This window comes from Scophthalmus maximus, chromosome 9 (assembly GCF_022379125.1).
Source record: "Scophthalmus maximus strain ysfricsl-2021 chromosome 9, ASM2237912v1, whole genome shotgun sequence".
Classification (NCBI taxonomy): Eukaryota; Metazoa; Chordata; class Actinopteri; order Pleuronectiformes; family Scophthalmidae; genus Scophthalmus; species Scophthalmus maximus.
The window spans coordinates 11,950,309-11,970,836 of NC_061523.1; the positions used below are offsets into that span (position 1 = coordinate 11,950,309).

Here is a 20,528-nt window from a genome sequence, read left to right on the forward strand (position 1 = left end):
TGCATGATCTCACCATTCAGGCTTTTTTTTAAACCTAAGACTTACAAAATATGAACATGCAATTTAGATGAGGTGGTTGTAAATCAACGAAGAACCAGTGCTCATGTAATATTTTGAAAACCGAGACTGTCTGAAATCAAGTCAGCAGTCATTTTGATCGAGCTGCAGACCTTGAGTAGGCAGAGCAATGGAAATGAATCAAACCAAGCATTGACATGAACAAAACCAAGTGCTGATCTTGTTTTTATTAAAGGATTTAAAAGAACCAGTCACATATTTTTCAGTCACGTTGAAGCCAAAGGTGTGTCTGCTTGGCCTCATGAAATACACAATATACGCCACTCCTTGAACTGCACCCACAGATGTGTGTAAGTGTGTGTGTATGTGTGTGTGAAAAGATGACTTGGCAGTGCATTGTTTCAAAGAACAGAACTGATGTCCTGGAAGCAGCCGTCATTGAAAGCACATGTTCAACAGCAGGCGATGTTTTATTAAAACATGTCACCACCTCGAATGGAAGGTTTGACATCACGTCTCTGGCTCTCGTTAGTCTTAACTTGTCTGGGGAACATGTTACAAGAAGAGCAAGTCTGCTGACAAATGAGGAGGGGGAATTAAAGTCGGTCTGTTATTAAGAGGGAAAGGTGCTTCTTAAGAGAAAACACTGACATCAATTAATTAGGGCAAACTGAATAAGACTTTTTAAAAAGCATATAATTACATAATTCCTGCTCCCTTTACCCTCATCCTTCCTGTTCTCCCACCCCACACCCTCACAAATGGCCCCCGAACCACAACAGAACTGCCAAAAACAAAGCTCAGTGACAACCCCACAAAACAATAAACAACACATTTCATGTCAGAGGAACCTGAATTATCATGACCACCAGGGACTCATATGGCACACGTTTCTCTCTCTCTTCTTTTAGCTGGAGAAAAGTCTCCAGTTCATCGTGGTCCTTCTTCAGAATGCAACAATGCCTCGTCACTACAAAGTTTGTGTTGCTGCAGTGATCTTTACAAGGTAGATAATGCTTAATGCCCATTTAAAAACATCCTGGTCGTAGCATGCCATTGGACTTCATATTCAGTAAAGGAAAGTTACAATAAAAACTATACATCTGTCAGCACAGAAATCTCCATAAATATATCAGACAACTGAATGTCAGTCAGAGAAAAACTTCCTGGAGAGCAGAAAGATGTGGGGGAAAATGTCACAATCTACACCTCCTGCTGTGACTGGCTGTAAGCGATACTGTAGTTTTCCTGCATTAATGGCAAAACACATTTAAAAGGAGTAAACACTCTTTAAAACAGTTCATAATCCCCGTCAAACACTGTCCCAACATAAGGTATAATAAATAAATTCACAAGAAGAGATGTCCAACAAACAGGTTTCTCCAGTCATTCTCATGCAAAAACAAGACAGTGACATGAATGCATGAACACACACACTCACATACATATAAGTACACATGAGATGATCGGGTACAATGCTCAATGCATGTCATCCTTTGTTGTTCCACATGTACACACGGTCGCCATTCCTTCAGTAGACCTATAAAATCTGACAGTTGATATGGGCTAGCCAGCGCCCTTCACATCATTGTAAGTTTCATTACAGTACATTACAACTTAAGGGAAAAAGGTTCAATGTAATACGTAGACAAGGACCAAAGGGGGAGAGGAAAAGCATCAAAAGCATCAGTAGGAATTTCATCTTAGAAAGTGGTTTTCCCTGTAACTGTACTCTCTATAGTAGTAAACATTTCTTCAAAGAGTAAACACACATCGAGGGGATGGGGGGAGGAGAAGCGGAATTCCTCTCCAACATACTGTACCTCATCACTGATATGCCCCAAAAAGCATTTTGATCCAGTTTCTTTAGCTTAACATTTTCAATTCACTCTCTTTTTTTCTTTTACACTCTTCTTGATGAATCCCGTTCATCGTGTTTCTTTTTCATAATTACTTCATAGAAAAACACCTAAGTACCAGCTAGGTTCCTTCACAGTTCATTTTAGTGCAGTGAGATCACACGCTCCCTCGCTGGTGGGAGGGTTATTAGCTGCCGCCACCGCTTCATGTCTTCCCCAAAACGTTAGACCTGAGGAGAGGAAATACATGGTGATTAAGGATGGTGCATCTTTTTACGCCTAAAAGCCACTTTCATTTCACTTGTGTTGAAAGCCTCACCTGAGTGCTTTCCACCTGTCCTTCTCTACCTGGTTCTCTGGACTCTCACTCTCATAGGATGCAAGGTAGAGTCCTGGGGAAGAATGAGAGAAGAAACCGATGGGTTAAGAAGGCTGGTAAATTACATATAAATAAAAAAACTTTGATTAAAACAACATGGTAGGTTCTCACCGTCCTCGCTGAAGATTGGAGCGGTGTGGAGGTAGTGTAAGATGGCCCTGTCCTCCTCAAATGGACACTCCACCTGTTTCCATGTCATAAATTCCCCGACTTGCCGTGCCAGCTCCACAAATTTCTAAGACACAAAATTTACAGTATAAGTTTTATAGGATGGTTAAATGCAACAGGGTCAGGAGGAAAAAGGAGGCAGCCTAACCTCAAAGTTGACGTAGCCATTGGGCAGCCGATTGGCACAACCTTCATTCAGGAAATAAATGTCTTTGATCAGCAGACTGAAGAAGGGAATTACAATCTGAGGAGGGAAAGCAAACAAAGATATGAAAATATTGTCATGGAGGTGAAAACAAATGACAGCATCAATGCCAGCATGCTTTCAGAGTAATAGCAGCGGTGTCAAGCCTTACCCTCTCTCTGTTGCTGTTGGCAGTCTGAGAGCGATGGGCGGCCCCCCTCAGGGCAGTCCTGTAGTTGTAAAAATTTCCCGTAGGATCCATCTGATGCTGTGAAAAGCAAATAGTAACAAGCAAAAACAATGTCAGCTTCAAATTATCACCTGTCTGTCTTCTCAGTCAGTGAATGGTGTCATTATGTTTACCTCGAGAATGAAGAACTTGGCAGTCTTGGCTTTGCCCCAAGTCTTCTTCAGCCGTGACACAGGACTCATGTTCATACCGGCTGAGGGAGGAAGGGAATTTCAATTATTAATCCCAGGTAAGGGAGAATTCTCAGTGATAATACTCTCAGCTATTGCAAATTAGGACTCACAGATGATGGCCATGAGCGAGTTGAAGTTTCCAATGTTGAAACACTCCCTGGCGACATCGATAAAGAACTCTATCACCTGGGCTCTTTGTTTTTTCTTTGCCGGCTGCGAAAGAGGAGAGAAAGTTTGTTTTATATGTAATTTATTTTTCAGAGTGAATGTTCTTCTCTCTATAGATACAGAGAAAAAATATTAAACCATCCGTCTCAGTGGCAGGATAGTAACACAACAATACCAGTAGGGGGCAGTAGTGCTCTGTAACATAAGATGCCATCATCTACTGTCCCTCTGGTTGTCTAAAAGAAGGAAATACCTCTACAGTATGAAGTTATTCCAGAAATTATTATCTGAAATCTGAAATTATTCAAAGACGTTTCAGTGATTCCAGCTGTGTGTTTTATGAATACATTTCTCTTTTTACAAGAATAGGGAACATCTTTCTGTCGCCCTCAAATTCATTTTCATGTGTACTGCATGATAAAAAAGCTTTTTGTCAGTGGTTGCCCCATTTTGTGCTCCTCATGATTTGGAGCCTTTTTACTCTCCTCTTTTCTGGCATGAGTACACTTTAGTGCCATTTTCTCCTTAAGTGTGTCTGAAATGTCAGAATAAATGAGCACCTGCTGTACCTGCAGTTGCCACTCACCATGCAGATCTCCGTAGCTACCAGGTAACACAGTCGGTTGAACCACCTGACATAAGCCTCCAGGTTGGAGGTTTTCTTCTTCTGGTCACCGAAGCATGGCTATTGACACACACACACACACACACACACACACGCACGCACGCACGCACGCACGCACGCACGCACGCACGCACACCACACACACACACACACACACACACACACAAATACAAGACGTTACCATAGGGAATTCCCCTGTTCCTAATTCGCTTCCCCTCTACAAGATGACCCCCGATATGAGTGTTAATGACAAAGACTGCGAATTCGGAGTGGACATAACATGAGCGATGGCAAGCAGGTGAAACCTCCCCCAACCCTAACCCATAGGGGAAGCACAGATGGAGAGAAGATATATGAGGAAAAAAAACGTAGTGGATGAAGAGAGAGTGGAAGCATTGGACAGTTTTACAGAGAGGGTGGATGTACCACTCGTGCCTGTGCCTGCCACGGCTTGTGATAAAGCTGTGCTGTTTGTGACTTTTTGGTCCCCTGACCTCTATTCGGCCCCTTAAGACGCAAATCCTGATCAGATCTTTGACAAAACAATATACAAAGCTTTATATGCCAGGATTAATCTTTTTTGGGGGGCCTTGGGGCACATTTTGTATATCCAAATGATTTTCTCCTGAATAATAATCGCACAAAGAGAGTGGCTATTAAGAGAAATACCATTTTACCTGTGTTCCATCTAGCGGGTCCTTCTGAACAAAGGCTTGGACAAACTCCTCTGGCCCGATATGCCTCAAATGTTCCTGGAAAACATAAACAGACACACACACACACCAATGGGGGGTTGTACCATTAATAACTCTTTCATTTCAGTAATGGAGGACAATCAATAAAGGGAAGTAATGACTCATCGATGTGACTCATTGGAATCATATTTCCTCAGAGTGACAATATTCACTTCTATTAAGAGACAACAAGTGCAAATGACTCATTATACCCATGTGATATAATCAAACAACTACAATCACACACACACACACACACACACACACACACACACACACACACACACACACACACACACACACAAATGGCATCTAATTCTATTTAATCAGAATTAGCATAGACCCTGTCCCCGTCCCTGTCTGTCTTCCTCTCTCCTTTTGTGTGTGTGTGTGTGTATGTGTGTGCACGCGTATGTGTGTGTGCCAGAGTGTGAGGCTGTCAGGTCACATATATCCACACTGGTTTTATCCCCTTTGTTTAAAGCCCCAGGCACATCACTGACTTCTGGGGTGATGTCACCGCTCAGACAAGGGTACAAGCTTAGTCAGGCGCGCGCACACACGCACACACACACACGCACACACACACACACACACACACACACACACACACACACACACACAGACAATACCACCCCGAGATACACGTGCTCACATAAACACACACATGAATAGACTAAAGGCACTATGCATGCGATGTGAGGGACATTGCAGAGATCCTTTTGTTCATGTATGTTTCATTGCTTTATTCCCTTTGTTCTTGTTTCTGTTAAACTGGGTGAAAAACAATAAGCTACAGCCATCTTAAAAACGCAAGTACAAGATCACAGTGTTAAGTGTGTCTGCCAGTTTTAGTTTGCTGTTACACCTCCCGGCATCTTTCCTTTGTTCCTTCAGATGCCTTTTTATCTCCCTCATACCTGTTCCATTTCTATCCATCTCCTACTCTGATGTCTCTTATCCCATGTTTACGTCCTCGACAGACTAAATCTCCACCCATGCATTCAGCATTCTCAGCCCCCCTCCCAATAAACATCCTTTCCCCTCCTCCTCGTGCATCCCTGCCATGATCTCTTACCCTGACCTCTTCCTAACCCACACTTCCCTCCCTCCCCTTCTCCTCACCAGCTCCACGTGGGTGAGCTGCTGTGCCAGCGTGTATGGGTCGTTGCAGATGGAGAGCATGTCCTTCTGGATGGGCGGGGGCTTGGTCTTGAAGGCCACCAGCTTGTCAGAGATGGAGGAAGCGTTGAGGGAGACCTTGACGATGCTCTCTTCCCCCTGGCTCATCTGGGCCAGCCTCTGGCTGAGCTTCTGCAGCACTTGGTTCAGGGTTTTCCAGTACGCCTGCCAAGGAGAGGGGCAGAGAGGTGCTGTCAATAACAATTTTAATGAATAATGTATTAATGCCACATAGATCAGTCTACAGATCAACACGAATCAAAATAACTTCTGGGTTTGTTTCCAAAGTATGCTTTCTTTGTTATAGTTATGAATATTAGTCAATAATAAATGGTTATTGGCAAAGGATGCAGAGCAGTCTTCTCCCTGAAGAAAAACCCAATATCACTAATGTTTATTTAATAACCAGCACAAAGTTACTATTGTTACTGACTTTTATAAATATAGTTTGCTCTCCAGCTCTGGTCTTATTTTATCGGTTTAGTTCGATATCTTTTTTTGTTTAGATTATTTGTCTGTATTTATGCACTGTGTGTGAGGACCCGAGAGCTCCTGAGAATAAATAATCTACAGGCCATTTATTTACTCTTTATATTTGTAAATCTGTACTTCATTAACTGCATCACTGTGTGGCTGGTTTGGTGAAAACCTTTAACCTCAAAACATTAAGATTTAAAAACAATATCCTTATTTTCATCACAAAGAAAATTCATTTTGACACCATGTAATGATGTTTGAAAAGGATTTGATGAGCTCAAGGATCAAGAGTACGATGTAATTCTGCTAATTGAATAAAAATCAAATTTTTCTAGGCTTTCACACAACAGCTGCGATGTGCTGTGTGTCCAGGAATGTGTGTTTCTGTGAACCTCCCTCCACATGACTGGTCACAGAGGCTCTGAGGTCAGTCTGTCGCACAAATGAGCCACATGTATGGACACACACGTACACACACGTACACACACACCCATACCGTAGGCGGCCAGCTGCAAATAGCAGCACATTCATCAACACCTGCCCTTCCCTTCTTTCTGTCCTCTCTTCACCTCCCTCCATTCTTACAAGTCTTCCTCTCGGACTCCTCCTCCACCTTCTCCTCTGCTCCCTGTGTCCCTGTATCCCATCCCCCCATTTTCCCCATCCATCTCCCTCCCTCTATTTTCCCTCAAGGCTGCAGAAAGATCCACTCCTCTAGCATCCTTCCTTCCTCTCTGCCCTCCTGTGATATAAGATTGTGTAACACGGAGCCGTGGCCACTCACCCTACACTGACACTCTGACTCCTTCCACCGCCCAGTCACAGTGGTAGTGGTGATAATTACATTTTGTTTCAGCTACAATGGCATAATGATCACAGCTGTTTTTCCCCTCTCTTTTCTAGCTAATCTATCATCCTTCCAAAACCAGAAAAAAGTCGTCCTGTCTTCGGTGAAGACGACTGGTCTGTCTGAATACAGTAACTGTGTTTTTAGTATACCTCATCACATGGAGCTATCCTGTTGATGAAGTCTTTAAGGTGTCCGACCATCTTCTCGTCCCTGAAGTCCGACGGGAACGTCTCTGTCCACTCCGTCAGCAGCTGCAGGATCTTGGGACCAAACTTGCGCACTTTTGCCTGTTGTTGGAGAAGTGAAAGAGCTTTAACACAGTCTGGATTTTTGACTCTATCATCAAAACTTAATTTTAATCAGTCAGCAATTTGCCCCCCCCCCCCCCCCCCCCCCCCCCCCCCCCCGTGGTTATTGTTCACATGAGGAACACAAGTATGTCTGTGTGCTTTTTCAGCACTTGCATGGGTTCCTGTTTATTAGCTCATCCATGTGCACACAGGAGGTTGTGCGTATGTGTGTGTGGCGCGGTGCTGACCGTATCGAGTGGGCTCTGATCCAGCTGCTGCTGTTTGATGCACAGCTCACACACCCTGGCCAGCAACTCCGGAGGAGGGATGAACAGACGAGCGCTCAGCAAGAAGGTAAACACATAGGCTTTCTGTCAAAAGGACAGCGGGAGACATTCGCTCAGACACTGCCATTACATCAATAAAATCACTCTGGTTTACTATAATTAAAGGAAGCAGAATTTCACTTTAAACAGAGACATGTAGATAATAATGTAATTGGCAGCACTGCCATTACCATTATGAATTCGAATGGACTTTCTGATGGACTGTGGTAAATTATCATTTACCTCGGGGTAGTAATCAGCAGTTGGCACTAGATTCTGGATGAGAGTGTCCAGTGAGGCAGAGGTGATCGGGGGCCCGTCTGCCAGGGAAGCCCCGGGCTCCGGGCCCTCCCGTGGGGCCACCTCCTCCTCCACAGGCTCAGCACAGGCCAGATGAGGGCTGAAGCCACTGGGAGTGGTGAACATGATGCCTGAGCACACAGTCTGGGGCATTCCTGTCTATAGCACAAAAGACAGAGAGAAAAAATAATAATGTCAGCAGTAGGAAGAGGAAATAGGTTGGGTTTTAAGAAATAGAAACTAAAGTGCATTTTGTGGTACAAGTTAATTTTATTTGCTGCCTCCCATCTCCCAAATCAGCAAGACAGAGAAGACAATGAAAATGTGGGTCACTCAGTCGCTGCGGAGACTAGTGTAGCCCCGAAAAGCGATCGTGTGGCCTCTATCTTTGCCCAGTGCTGTTTGTCTTCGCCTTTAAGAACGCTTCTGGTTGCACATTTTAAAAATTCAACATGTTCCTTCCCTCAATGGAATAACACTGCAGAGCACTCACCGTGCTACTGTACGCTAGAGTGGGCATACTACTGAAACAGAGTAGTGTGATCCTCAGGGCGCAATTATCCCCATCACTCATCATCTCCTTGATGCCATCTGCATGTAACTGATAAATTACAGAGCCCGGCCCATTTACAAGTTTTAAATGGCAGCGTCGAGGCAGTAGAAATATTGGCTCAACTGAATTTAATAGTGTACAAGGCAATTATATAGTAATTCAGTTATGTAGGTTTTGGTTTCTTATGTCTGAATTTGACATTAATTTGTAATTTAAAAAAAAAAAAAGACTCCCACTACCACTGACTATGTCTACCTGAATCAGTCATCATCCCCAAGGCCGAGTGCAGTCTCTGGGCGCCTTCAGGCAAGTTCAGCGGCACAAAGCCGCTCTGCCTGCAGGAGTCACGAGAAGGGCAGCAGAGCGACATGCTCACAGTGAGACCTTGAGCAACACCCAGGAAGTTATTTCTGATGTAAACACGCTGGAATTCTTCCAGCTGTTAGTAACTCAGACAACATGATGTGCTCACACAAATATACAGTACACACTAATGATGATAGTGAACAACAAGACATCAGAAAAGCAGAAGAGAGATGAAAACAAGCCTTTCCTTTATGATAATGTTGCCATGGTTTCATAGAATTACCTTCACAGACCGTAACACGACAAAAACGATGACATTTCACAGCAGTAACAGTTAAAACAACATCGAAGAATGCCAGTTCCATGATATGACCACATTAGTTTATCCCGGAGGAAACCGGGTTTTGCGGCAATAGTTTCATCCTCTGGTGAACCCTGAACCCCCCCCCACACACACACACACACACACACACACACACCCACATCCACACACAGACAAACACACACACCCATCGGCTATACCATCCACCTCGGTAAACCGGTGTCCCTGGGGTGAAAGGTCAAGCACACACTGGCATGCAGAAGAGCAGCTCATGTCTCAAGTTTCCTGAGAGAGAGCTTCAGTTTCCCTTTGTTCTCCATGTCCCCCTGCACACAAGCACTTATTCATGCACTTGTACACACCTAGACACAAACGCATGGAGAAAGGCACACAAAAGGCGGGGGGATGGGCGGCCTGTCTACTTACACCACTGACACCCACGGCCACATCTCTCACAATGTGTGTTGTGGTTAAAGGGGGCCGACATTTTCTTCTCTGCCCGTCAGAGCTATAATCATGGCTCCCAATTGCACACTGCACTGGGATACACTTATGACAACCTGTGACAGGGCCAACAGATGTGTTTAACCAGGCAGATGATACTCAGGACATCTGATTGGGCTGTTTCAAAAAGCTGCCATACCCAATAGAGAAAAACTTAGCCATGCATAGACAAATAAATTAATACTCATGTCTCTCACTGTCCTGAACTTTTACAGGGTTTATTTTTGCAGGATTAGATGTAACAACACTGAGCCTCATTTGAAAAGTATTTCACAGTTCAACATGCAGTTTCAGCTGTTTTCCTCCCATTGTCTCTGTCTAGATTAGGTTCCAATAGGGGAAAGCCTAGGATGTCCTTGCCACAAAGGAAACATGCCACGGTTAACAGAGAAATGGAAAAAAAAAAATATCTAGCAACCACCTTTGTAAGCTTCATGGTAACTGGAAGGAATTGTATTTTGTGTCAGGACCGTCAGGACGACAAAGTCTGCTCAGCTCGAAGAGACTGTGCGAATAAATCCAGGAGTTTATCTGCAAGTCATCTAGTGCACACACATACACACACCCCTCTGCCTCTCGGTGTGTATTCAAATATGTGCAGGAGTGACTGAGAATTTTATTCTACGTGCTCACACTGTCAATGAGTTCCTCTATCGCTTGTGATAATCTTCACTCTCCTTATTGCTCCCTGTTGCCTCCCCCTCAGCTCGCCTCTCCTCCCATCAGCATCTCTCAGGCTCTGATAAATCATTTCATTATAGTTCTGCGTCTCTGTCCTGTATACTTATTGAAAATGTTTAACTCCCTGATATCGGCATCAGTCTCCAAAAATCCTCATCAAGCTCTAAAAGGAAAGCGAGTAAACTGACTGATTGATGTCAATGATGTATCAATATACGGTACAATAAGGTTTGCAAATGTTTACTAACTGTAGCCACCATAAAGTGTAAGGTGAGTGTTATTGCTTGTGGATTACAAGTTTCATTTACAAGAAGAGGATTTAATCATTTCTTCTTTAAAAACATACATTGTCTCTCTGTTAAGTGGAAATCTGCATCTTCCTGCTGGGTTTTCCCCCCCATCATTTCAGTGACACCTCTGTTACAGCATCACAAATGCAAAACAGATGCCTACTCTTATAAAATGTCACACATTACTATTTTTACCGCCACTTTTATCATTTTGCAACCATACTGCCAATACCCATCTTTTCTCCCTTTTCTCCGACAGCTTAAGCAAGAGGTCATCCCAAGCTGAACTCTATGTATATCTTGTTTCCGTACCTCGTGTAACACCCAGCTCCCCATGTGCTTGTCACACTGAATCAACGCTGCATGAAATCGAGAAACAAGTAGCTGAGAACAGGTGAGCGTAGTGGTGTGTGCTCTAATCCCCTCTGAGATCTCCAGCAGTCAGCCAAAGGCAGCCCTGCACTCCGTCTAGACAGCTCGGGGAGTGTCATTGTTCATGGACCTTGCAGCATGTGTGTGTGTGTGTGTGTTTTCTCTTGTGATTGTGTCAGGCTGTTATCGTTGCCATCAGGGGATCCGCCTGCTTTGTTCTATGATGATTTACAGAATGGCACCGTCTAGAGATACACAATCTCCATCAGCACCCTTCACTGCTCGACTGTCTTCTGTGCATGGCATGCATGTGTGTCTGTGTGGTGTATGTTGATGAACACAAAAAAAGGCATTCCTGACACAACTGAGCAGCTTGAAGCTGTCAGGCTTCCTCAATCAGTTTTCTGCTAACCATCCCTGTATAACCTGTTTCACCACAATTATAGCATCACTCACACCCACTTCTGTATGAGTGTGTGTGTGTGTGTGTGTGTGTATGTGTGTGTGTGTGTGTTTTGAGTGGCAACAAATACGTTCTGTCACTAAGGAGTTGACAGATGAGGACAATCAGCATTAGAGACAGCCTCCATTAAGAGTAGAGAGGCTTATTCACAACAGATAAAACCACTGTCTGACCTGACCTGAGTCAAGGACCAAAGGTTAAGGGTCAAAGATCAAGGGTTACGGTTCCTTGGTAAGGGGTGGATGGACTACACTAGCAGCTTTGTTGGCACCCAAAGTCACTCTGAGGTTCCTATTGTAATCATGCTCTGCTGCTACATCAGCTTTGTCTGCAGCTGGGGACTTTTTAAAAAAGTCTTCAAGAAAAAGACTTTAAAAGATCCAGTTAGACCTTCACAGCTGACTCAGATTCATTGACAACGCTTGCCCTGTGGATTCATCCTCACCCCAAATTAATGTTAAAGATCCACATGCCTCTTATAGTGACTTTACAGTAATAGACTGGATCCTTTCATTGGGATACAAAAAATGAAATGAAGTACTGATGGTAAATCGTCCGGTCTTTCTAACACCCAAACTCTACCCGAACTATTTCACCAACCTATACTGCATTTGGTTTTTTATCTTTGCCCAGTGCCATTCTTCCTCAAACTCAAAAAAGTCGCACACAATCATTTTCAACGTTTTCATGTCCCCAGGCTGATACACAAAGGCCAATTGGATCTATTTCCGCACAAGCAGACCTTATCCAACAGATAAGGGGGTTGATATTTTTTTGATGTCAAGCTTAATCAGGTGTGCTGTTGGGTGAAAAGATCAAATATAGAGAATGGAGGCTTGTAACCTGCTGCCCTATTGAATCCCAGGAAATGTCACAATATAAAATGATTTAATTTATTGTGATATATTTTACAGTATTTTGGAATTCATGCACTCTTTGTTAGGCTCTCGTGGGATAGGACAGCATATGTATGATTGATGGAACACATTTGTTTTCACAGAAAGGATATGCTATATCGGTATGGCGCAACAAACCAAGAGTGATTGTACCTCAAGGCGTGATGCAATGCTATTCTTAGATTAGCAGCACATCATCACCAGTGACCACATTGCAAATAGCCTGCATGGGTATTGCTGCAACATTCAGTTTTGTTTACTTAGTTGCTTCCTGGTTAAAGATCACAGTTGAAAGAGGATAAAAAAAGACGAAAGAGGTAAAAGCTGCGTCTCCTACATTGCTTGGGGATGTGATGAGTAGAGGAATAAGATGGCAAAGATTAAGAGAAAGGTGGAGCTGTGAAAGGGGGGTGAGCAGGTGATACCCACCCCCAGGGTAGTGTGCACAGTCTAGAGTCTCTGAATGTTAAACTCGCCTCCTGCCAGACTCACTAAACTCCAATTTTACTTTGCAGACTTCCCAGCCCCCGCCCCCCACCAACACATTTACATACACTTTCTGCCTAATTTAGGACCCACATGTTCACTCCTTGAACACTTAACAAATTCCAACTCCTCATCTATTTTAGAACTGTGCTCTAAAAAAGCAGATCCCTGTGTATTTTTGGTCCTGACACTGTTTTGTGTGCCTCTGAGTATTGCAGCTCTGGCCTAAATTTTTCCACAGTATTCTTTGAAAGCTAAAATGATGGAAGCACAGAAACAATAAAGTACCGTCAAGACGGCATGGGCTTAAAAGGAAGTGAACACCTCTTTGTCATCCAGCCTCTCAATCGCCTTCTACTCCCACATGCCCCCTCAATTCCTCCCTCCTTCTTAACGTTCTTCTCCACGCCCTACTTTTCTATAAACCCAGTCAGGACACCGGCACAGATGGCCCTGTAGCAGCCTGCTGTCCCAGTGGGAGCTGCTGGCATGGGAAGCCTTTGGCCCTCTGCCCCTACCATCATCCCCAGTCTCTACAGGAGCCCAAAAGTGTACTGGCGCCCAGACTGAATGCCGAGGTACAAGGGCCAATCTGGCTGCTTAGCTGCACGGTGACTGTTTGGCACCACTGACAACAGAGAGAGAGCAAAATACCACACATATGTCACCAAACACGCTTCACGACGAAATCAAACCAGCGTACTATTGTTGGTTAATGGCGTGTGTGTTTTCGGAGAGGAGTGGATATGAAAACAAATGACTTCATTGTGTCTTGGGGGGAAAAAAAGAACACATGCATACACACTTGCACCCACACAACAGCAAAACACAGGATTGAGTTACAGTCGAGGCATTCCGGCTCCCCACCCATTCCCCAGCCTCTCTCTGTGCTATGAGGCCGACCGAGGTTGGGAATCGCACTCTGGGCTCAACAGGGACACACTCCCCTAATCCCTCTTGTTAGAATGCCCCTGTACTGTCTGAGCCAGGTCCCAGCACCATCCGGGGCACCTGTTCCACACTCACCAGCTCCATCAGTCCCAATGTAAAGCTCAGGGAAATTCTCCTCCACGAACACACCCCGTGCACGTGTGTCGACCTCCTCATTCCTGAGCGAGTTTGGACACAGCTGTGTGCATGTATGGGTTTGAGTACATGCTTGCAAAAAAAAGGGCTGAGGAAGTCAGGGTGTATCTGAGTCCAAATGAAGTCATTCCTTCACTGTGAAAACAACTATCTGTCCTGAGCTGCTTTCAGACATGCACCTCTCCAGAAGGGCTGTATGTGAGAACGCAAATGTCCACAAATGTAGCAACGGACATTTTCCGGAACATTTCCTGCCAGACCCTTTGTAAGATTTCTGGAAAATGTCAGCGTGAACCCATGTGACAATACAGCAAGAAAATCATAGTGAGCAAGTGGGCGTGTTGAGGATGGTGAACACAAACACAACTTTCTGCAGCGGAATTATCGTCACGTCCTGCCTCCTGCTGCTCTACCAAGATGCCACAGAATGTTCTGGATATTTCCCTGTTGGTGTGAACATGTCTGGCTGGGACAGTCTTCTGCTGCATAATTCTTCATATGTGAATGCAAACTCACTGGCAAAAATTGCACCCAGAAATTTTCATGAGAGTTCATTTTTAAAAACATCTCTACTGTTCTTCAAGAGGTGGGGCTGCACTTCAGCAATTTTTGCCAGTATCTTGCACCAAAAAATGCAATTAAGAAAAGATGCAAAGACTATACACTATGTTATGCGAGAGACTTTAAATGCCCCACATTTCAAGTCAAACTATTACTTTGCAAAAAAATTTACATTTAGATAGAATAAAGATCAGCACTGCACAAAAGCGCCAGCCTGAGAGAAGGTCTGTGCTTTAGAGACCGACTCTAAAGGTTGAGCACCTTTACCACTCACTCCACTTCCACACCGCTCCATGTGTGTATGAAAAATACACTTCTGAATCTATTTCACTAATTTGGCAGGGATTAATATGTTGCACTAAAATGAACTGAAGGTCTCTGACACGTGATGGGTCTGGGCAGCCTAACATGTTTGCTGAGAGATAATTGGAGCTGCGCAGAGATTGGCTCTTAGAGAGCACATTTGAGCCTTGAGTGGCCTAAATCTGTCATTCACAATGGTCATAATGCTTAAAAAAACAGTCATGCATTATTCATAATATTCCAGTTTACAACCAACAATTGATTGCATGCTCATTGTAGGAGAATTGGACATGAGAGAGTCTCATTTTGTCCTAAACATGCATAATTTTGCCTTAAGTGTCACTTATGAGAAATTACCATCTCAACAAGTGAGTGGAAGAATGTGGAAAGGACAAACAGAGCAGAGTGATTAAGAGCATCCAGAAAGGAAGGCTGATATAATAAAATAATAATAATAATAATGAAAAATAAAATAATAAATCAATTCCTGTTAATTTTTCCTGTCTATTTACTAATTGCAACAGGTGTCAAAGGCCACACAGTGTGTCCCTGCTAATGTTTGATGCCAAAGTACTAGGGGGACTGCACTCGGACTCATGCCTTATGTAGTTTGATATGATTTGAGACAGACAGATATTTATATTTGGAATTTCAAGAGATTTCAAGTCTCATTTTTAATGATTTCTGAAATAAAATAAAGGAAATGTGTGAATCTAAACAAACACTTGCGACTCGAGAGCAGTTGATACTTTTTCAGACACTTGTTGGGTCAATACCAAACAACATCTTGACGTATAATACGACCCCATACTACGATGCTGATCCTGATTAAATTACTTTAATAGCTCATTTCACTGAGCTTTGTTTGGAAACGTCTTCATTTACAAGCTGGAGACACATCTGTTACTTCATTACTCCGGCGTGTGCAGAGGCTCCTTCTGCCTGGTAAACCAAATACGTTGACACAAACTCTGTTCACCTGATCAGGCTGATTGAATTACTTGTATCTGACGGGGGTAATCTATAGGCCTACTCCGGTGGTTTATTGAACCCACCGCGGATCTAATCATATACCATTACTTTTTGGACCCAGCCAATCCATACTCACAGACGATCGATAGCTGCACCATATGACGGCATGCAGGCCATGTGGAGGCAGCTAAGACCAGCTCTGGAGAGCCCACGGTGTTTCCATGGAGTCAAGGCTGCTGTTGGGAGCTAATTAGATGCCTGTTGAGTCCCCTCTGTGACAGCCCCGGCCCACTGTCCCTCTTTTATTCCATCACAATTCCTTGATCCAAACCCTTCCTCTCTCTTTCTCTGTCTTGTCTCCCATGACAGAGCAGCCAGCTGAGACCGAGCAGTCCCACTCGTGAACCCCCGTCCCCCTCGGGCCTGTCAGCGAAACCACACTCATCATCGCTGTCTTTGTGCAAAACTGCAGTTTAGCCAAAGGACACCCAAAGGCCTGTCAGGTAAAATGGGCCGTTGGAACGCTCTGTCCCTTTTAAACCAAGGACCTGCTATAAGCTGAGGGGCTGCTTATGTGAGCTGGAGAAAAAAAACCAAATATACTTGACTGTCTAGTGATAGTGGAGGAATTTTCTCAAGTGTGGTTATGCTAAATGGGAAAATTCCCATATATTACACAGTGATATTAAGATAATCTGTCACTAAAAAAAGAATATGTATAAGGGGAAGTGTTTTCCTACGTACAGGCGTCTATTTTCTACTATTTATAATTTGACCCATTTTATTGTTGTGTAATTTCTCTGAATTGACAATGTCTCGTAGCTTCAGCAAAAAGAAAAAGAAAGAAAGAAGGGGAACAAAACAATTTCACTCTCCGCTGACTGATGGTTCACTCATCCAACCAACACAGGAGGATGGTGGGGGGTGAGTCTCAATTCTCTTCCAGCTAAAAACAACACGTTTTTAAACTGGAATATTGTGTTTGACAGTAGGATGTTGTAGTGGATTCCTGTTTTGACTGTTCCACCACAAGGCAGGAGTGGAAATCTGTCATGTCTGTATAGAGTAGCATGTGATCGATGAATCCTCACACACACACACACACACACACACACACACACACACACACACACACACACACGCACACACACACCGACTGGCCTCGCACTCTGGGAACTTGCCTCTCGGTCTCACATCAAACCAAACGATGGCCTCATTTACAGCACACCTGTTATTCTCTGCAGACTCGGCCTGAATTGGAGGGAACATGTGCCGTGGTCTGAGTCTGTACCTGCAGACTTGTTACCGGACGCTTCTGTCAGATCCCTGCTCCGTTGACTCATGTCAGCTCAACCTGCGCCGACTGTACAAAGGCTGTCATTTCAACTCAAAACCATGATATCACCAAGGGCCGGCTATCGGCTTCATGGGCTCAGCAACGACAAGCTCGACTACAGAGGTGAACCCCGAGGATGCACAGGGTCTTGACCAAGTCAGGAGGTGCTCATAATGCTACAGGCTCAAAATAATTCCCTTTTTCGCATCCAGAGTAGGCGACAGGCAAGACTGGAGAGGATCCGGCTACTGAGTTACAGCATTTTACCACTTTAGGTGAGAGAGAGTGAGCAAATACACATTTCCCAGGGTTGCAACCTAAACAGAGGGATGGGGGGGGGGGGGGGTAATGACAAATATAAGCCGGGCTCCATGCTGAGAGAGCACAGTCACGAAACGTGATGCCCCCCACTCCAGTGCTTCAGTACAGGAGGGGAGGCCGGGGGGTGCGGCCTGGATGAGGGTGTGGGAGCAGAGGTGCCCTAACTGGTCGTGTCAACAACCCCGGCTTGGAATTCCTCCTCACCTAACTGGTTTCTGACACAGCTGGTCTGGCTTCCATGCACCTTGCAGCACGCTGCAAGAGGCCGATAACCAATCCGTTTGGTTCGTTTTGGTGAAGCTGTGCAAGCTGCTACATCGCCCTACAGGCCGAGGAGGCTGATCACCGCCTCTTGGGTGCCTTGCAGTGGAACGATGCAGATTGCTTTCATTCCAAGGAAAACCAGAGTTCAAATATCAACACCTGAAAAGGAGAGGACAATGACGAATGCAGGGGTGCGGGCTTGATGAAGAGAGCCAGGGGGAGTGTTTGAGGGTAAACAAGCAGCTACAGTTTACAGAGAGTCTTTGCTCCCACGTTAAGACACGTTAATAATTACACAGGACGAGATAAGCTTCATCACACCCAGTCCCGGTCCACGACTTGTACCACGTGACACGTGTTCGGTGGCCACTGTCTCTGTTTGTGTCACATGCATCACCTGTCGACGCATCTCGTCCTCTGTAAATGTGTCAGAGGCATAAAGACGCAGTGACTCCAGGCTCCTGAGATGAAATGAGCTGGATCCGCTCACACGCCCTTTTAAACGGAGCCGCACGCCGCTGACTCACGCCTCGATCAGACCGTGATGCGTTCACGATCTCCGACACGGTCACATATTATGATGTCACCATCACTGCTGCGATAGTAAAAGTTCCTACTGTGACGACACGCGCAATCTCACGGGCTGTGGGCGTGAGCGCAATCTGAATATGCTGATCCAGTAGTGGAGTAACCTTGCTCTAACGCGCTACTTACCAGCACTACACTTTGATCCCCATCTTCGATCCGACTTGTATCCGAGGCCAAATCGATCAAACTGCCGCTCCGGATATTTCCCAAATATTGAATCAGCGTCTACAAAAGAGCCTGTCCAACTGGCATCAGTGGGAGAAGTGGACGTCCAGATGCGCAGCCTGGTCGGTGTCAGTGGAGGGAAATGTCCGGCGACAGGGTCCTGTTGAATGTCCTCGCCGTGGACAGGGTTTCCACCGGTGAGCGGCGGACGCGGGCTGGGAGCTGACGCCGTGGAGAGGTGCGTCCCTGAAGGCGTGGCGACCGTCCTGTCCTGCGCCACGGAGACACGGCGGAGCGCGCGGCACATCCACACGACTACGGCGCAAGTGAGCCGGAGGAGAGGAGAGGAGAGGGAACTACTCACACCTCGGTCAAGTCAGCGGAAATTGGGACACTTCCGGTTTGTGATTTATCAAAATAAGATGCCAATTTAGGCTAGGAAGAGGCGTTTGCATTCTTGTGGTGGTAGTCGAAGCACACCTGGATTACTCGGAGCATTTCTACTGCCCCAGACCAAGAGGACATTTTCAACATCTTTGGGTCTCTAGAATGAGCTTTGCACATGGATTCACATAGTCAAACCCCCCCCCCCCCCGAATCTTGTCTGAAACATTAACACATGAATCATGATTTAGAAATGATTATCCTCAATTTTAGCACAGAATAATCTGTAATTATGATAGAAACTTATTAAAATTAGATCAATGCAGTACCAATTTAAAATATCGTTGGTTTGTCCTGTAGGTGATCCAAGATTGACCACCGAGAGTCGAAAAACACTGTTGTGATTGCACATTATTGTATTTTATTTTGAAGGTAAAACTAATTTCCGGTTGTATACATTTCATGCTGCTCTGGGCAGAATGTCTCTGTCTTTCTACTGTATCCACACACACACACACACACATACACATATACACCAGTCCCAGAGCTCCGCTGATTCAGTCATTTAACAGGACTCAACCATTGTAGCCCTGTTTCACCTGACAGAAGTTTTCACAGTACAGTGGTCTGACTCTTTTGGACCTCCCTCTATTTAACTACGATGATCAGTTCTGTGAACTGTATATAGAACTATAGAACAATGAGCTCTCTTTTTATTGGTAATCCTGAGGCAACCCTTCTTCCATTAACATGGCCTGAGTAAATCCCCCTAAACCTGACCCCTTGTACATCTGGCAATAAGGCTCTGTCATCAGAGGCTGTGCTTTAGAGTTAATTAAAACCATTAACCCAATTTAAAAACCACAATGACGGAATGTCCCAAATCTTCCCACTGAGTGGAGATGAGACGCTGGCATGATGGGTTAAGAGAGCGGGGTGTTCGCAGGTGTTACCTGGGCTGTTACTGACATTTTGTTTCTTTCTTTTTTTCTTGCAAGGTTGAGATAAGTTATTGGCGGAGAGTTAATTAATTTGAAGGGAAGTGTTACAGAGGCAGTGGGGGAGAGGCAAACAGACAGAGAAATAATGAAGTGAATGAGATGCATAGTGGTAAAGGTCCTTGTTGGGCAATAAGGGGGCTGCATGTAAGCTGCTTTTCCCTGGAGCTTTGATGCCGGCTGCTGGGCCTTTTAGACGAGGGACGAGGGGCGTCTGACATTGCAGCAAAGGACAGAGATAAAACTCCATGTCTCTTACATAAATGCATGCACGCACACACACACACACACACACACACACACACACACACACACACATGCAAACACACACACACACACACACACACACACACACACACACACACACGCACGCACGCACACCCCCCCCCCCCCCACACAGAGGCTTGTGTGACAGTGAAGGATGTATGCTTTTTCACTATTATACAATTACATATACTATATATTTATAAATAAATTATACAAACATATTTGTCTTTGTCACTTGTACACAGACTATATCGACTAACATTTCTTGGATTGAGGGTTTCTTTAAGCTTAAAGAATAATTAAGATTTATTGCAACTTAGGAAATTGGTTTTGGCCATTATTTCTATTGGTTGTAATAACGTATGTGCTGATACTGAGAATGCAGCGTCGTCACCAACAAGATGTCAGATAGGTCAAGAAACCAGCT

General features: G+C 44.6%; 1 protein-coding gene across 2 annotated transcripts; it reads right to left on the reverse strand.

Annotated features, from left to right (window-relative positions):
* Nucleotides 1–210: 210 nt before the first annotated feature.
* Nucleotides 211–18,816, reverse strand: LOC118319099 (ras-GEF domain-containing family member 1C). Of its 2 annotated transcripts, none has more exons than XM_035649202.2 (14): nt 18,414–18,816; nt 7,927–8,142; nt 7,606–7,671; nt 7,217–7,354; nt 5,684–5,905; nt 4,502–4,576; nt 3,786–3,884; nt 3,142–3,244; nt 2,972–3,051; nt 2,781–2,876; nt 2,573–2,668; nt 2,368–2,491; nt 2,197–2,269; nt 211–2,107 (listed from the first exon to the last, which is right to left on the reverse strand). In XM_035649202.2, exons 2-14 carry the CDS (start codon nt 8,134–8,136, stop codon nt 2,083–2,085), a joined length of 1,407 nt encoding a protein of 468 aa, XP_035505095.1. In that variant the 5' UTR covers nt 8,137–8,142; nt 18,414–18,816; the 3' UTR covers nt 211–2,082. The 2 variants fall into 2 exon arrangements, with proteins under 2 accessions (XP_035505095.1, XP_035505094.1); XM_035649201.2 differs by having other exon boundaries at nt 7,606–7,728; nt 18,414–18,815.
* Between the last annotated feature and the right edge of the window lie 1,712 nt (nt 18,817–20,528).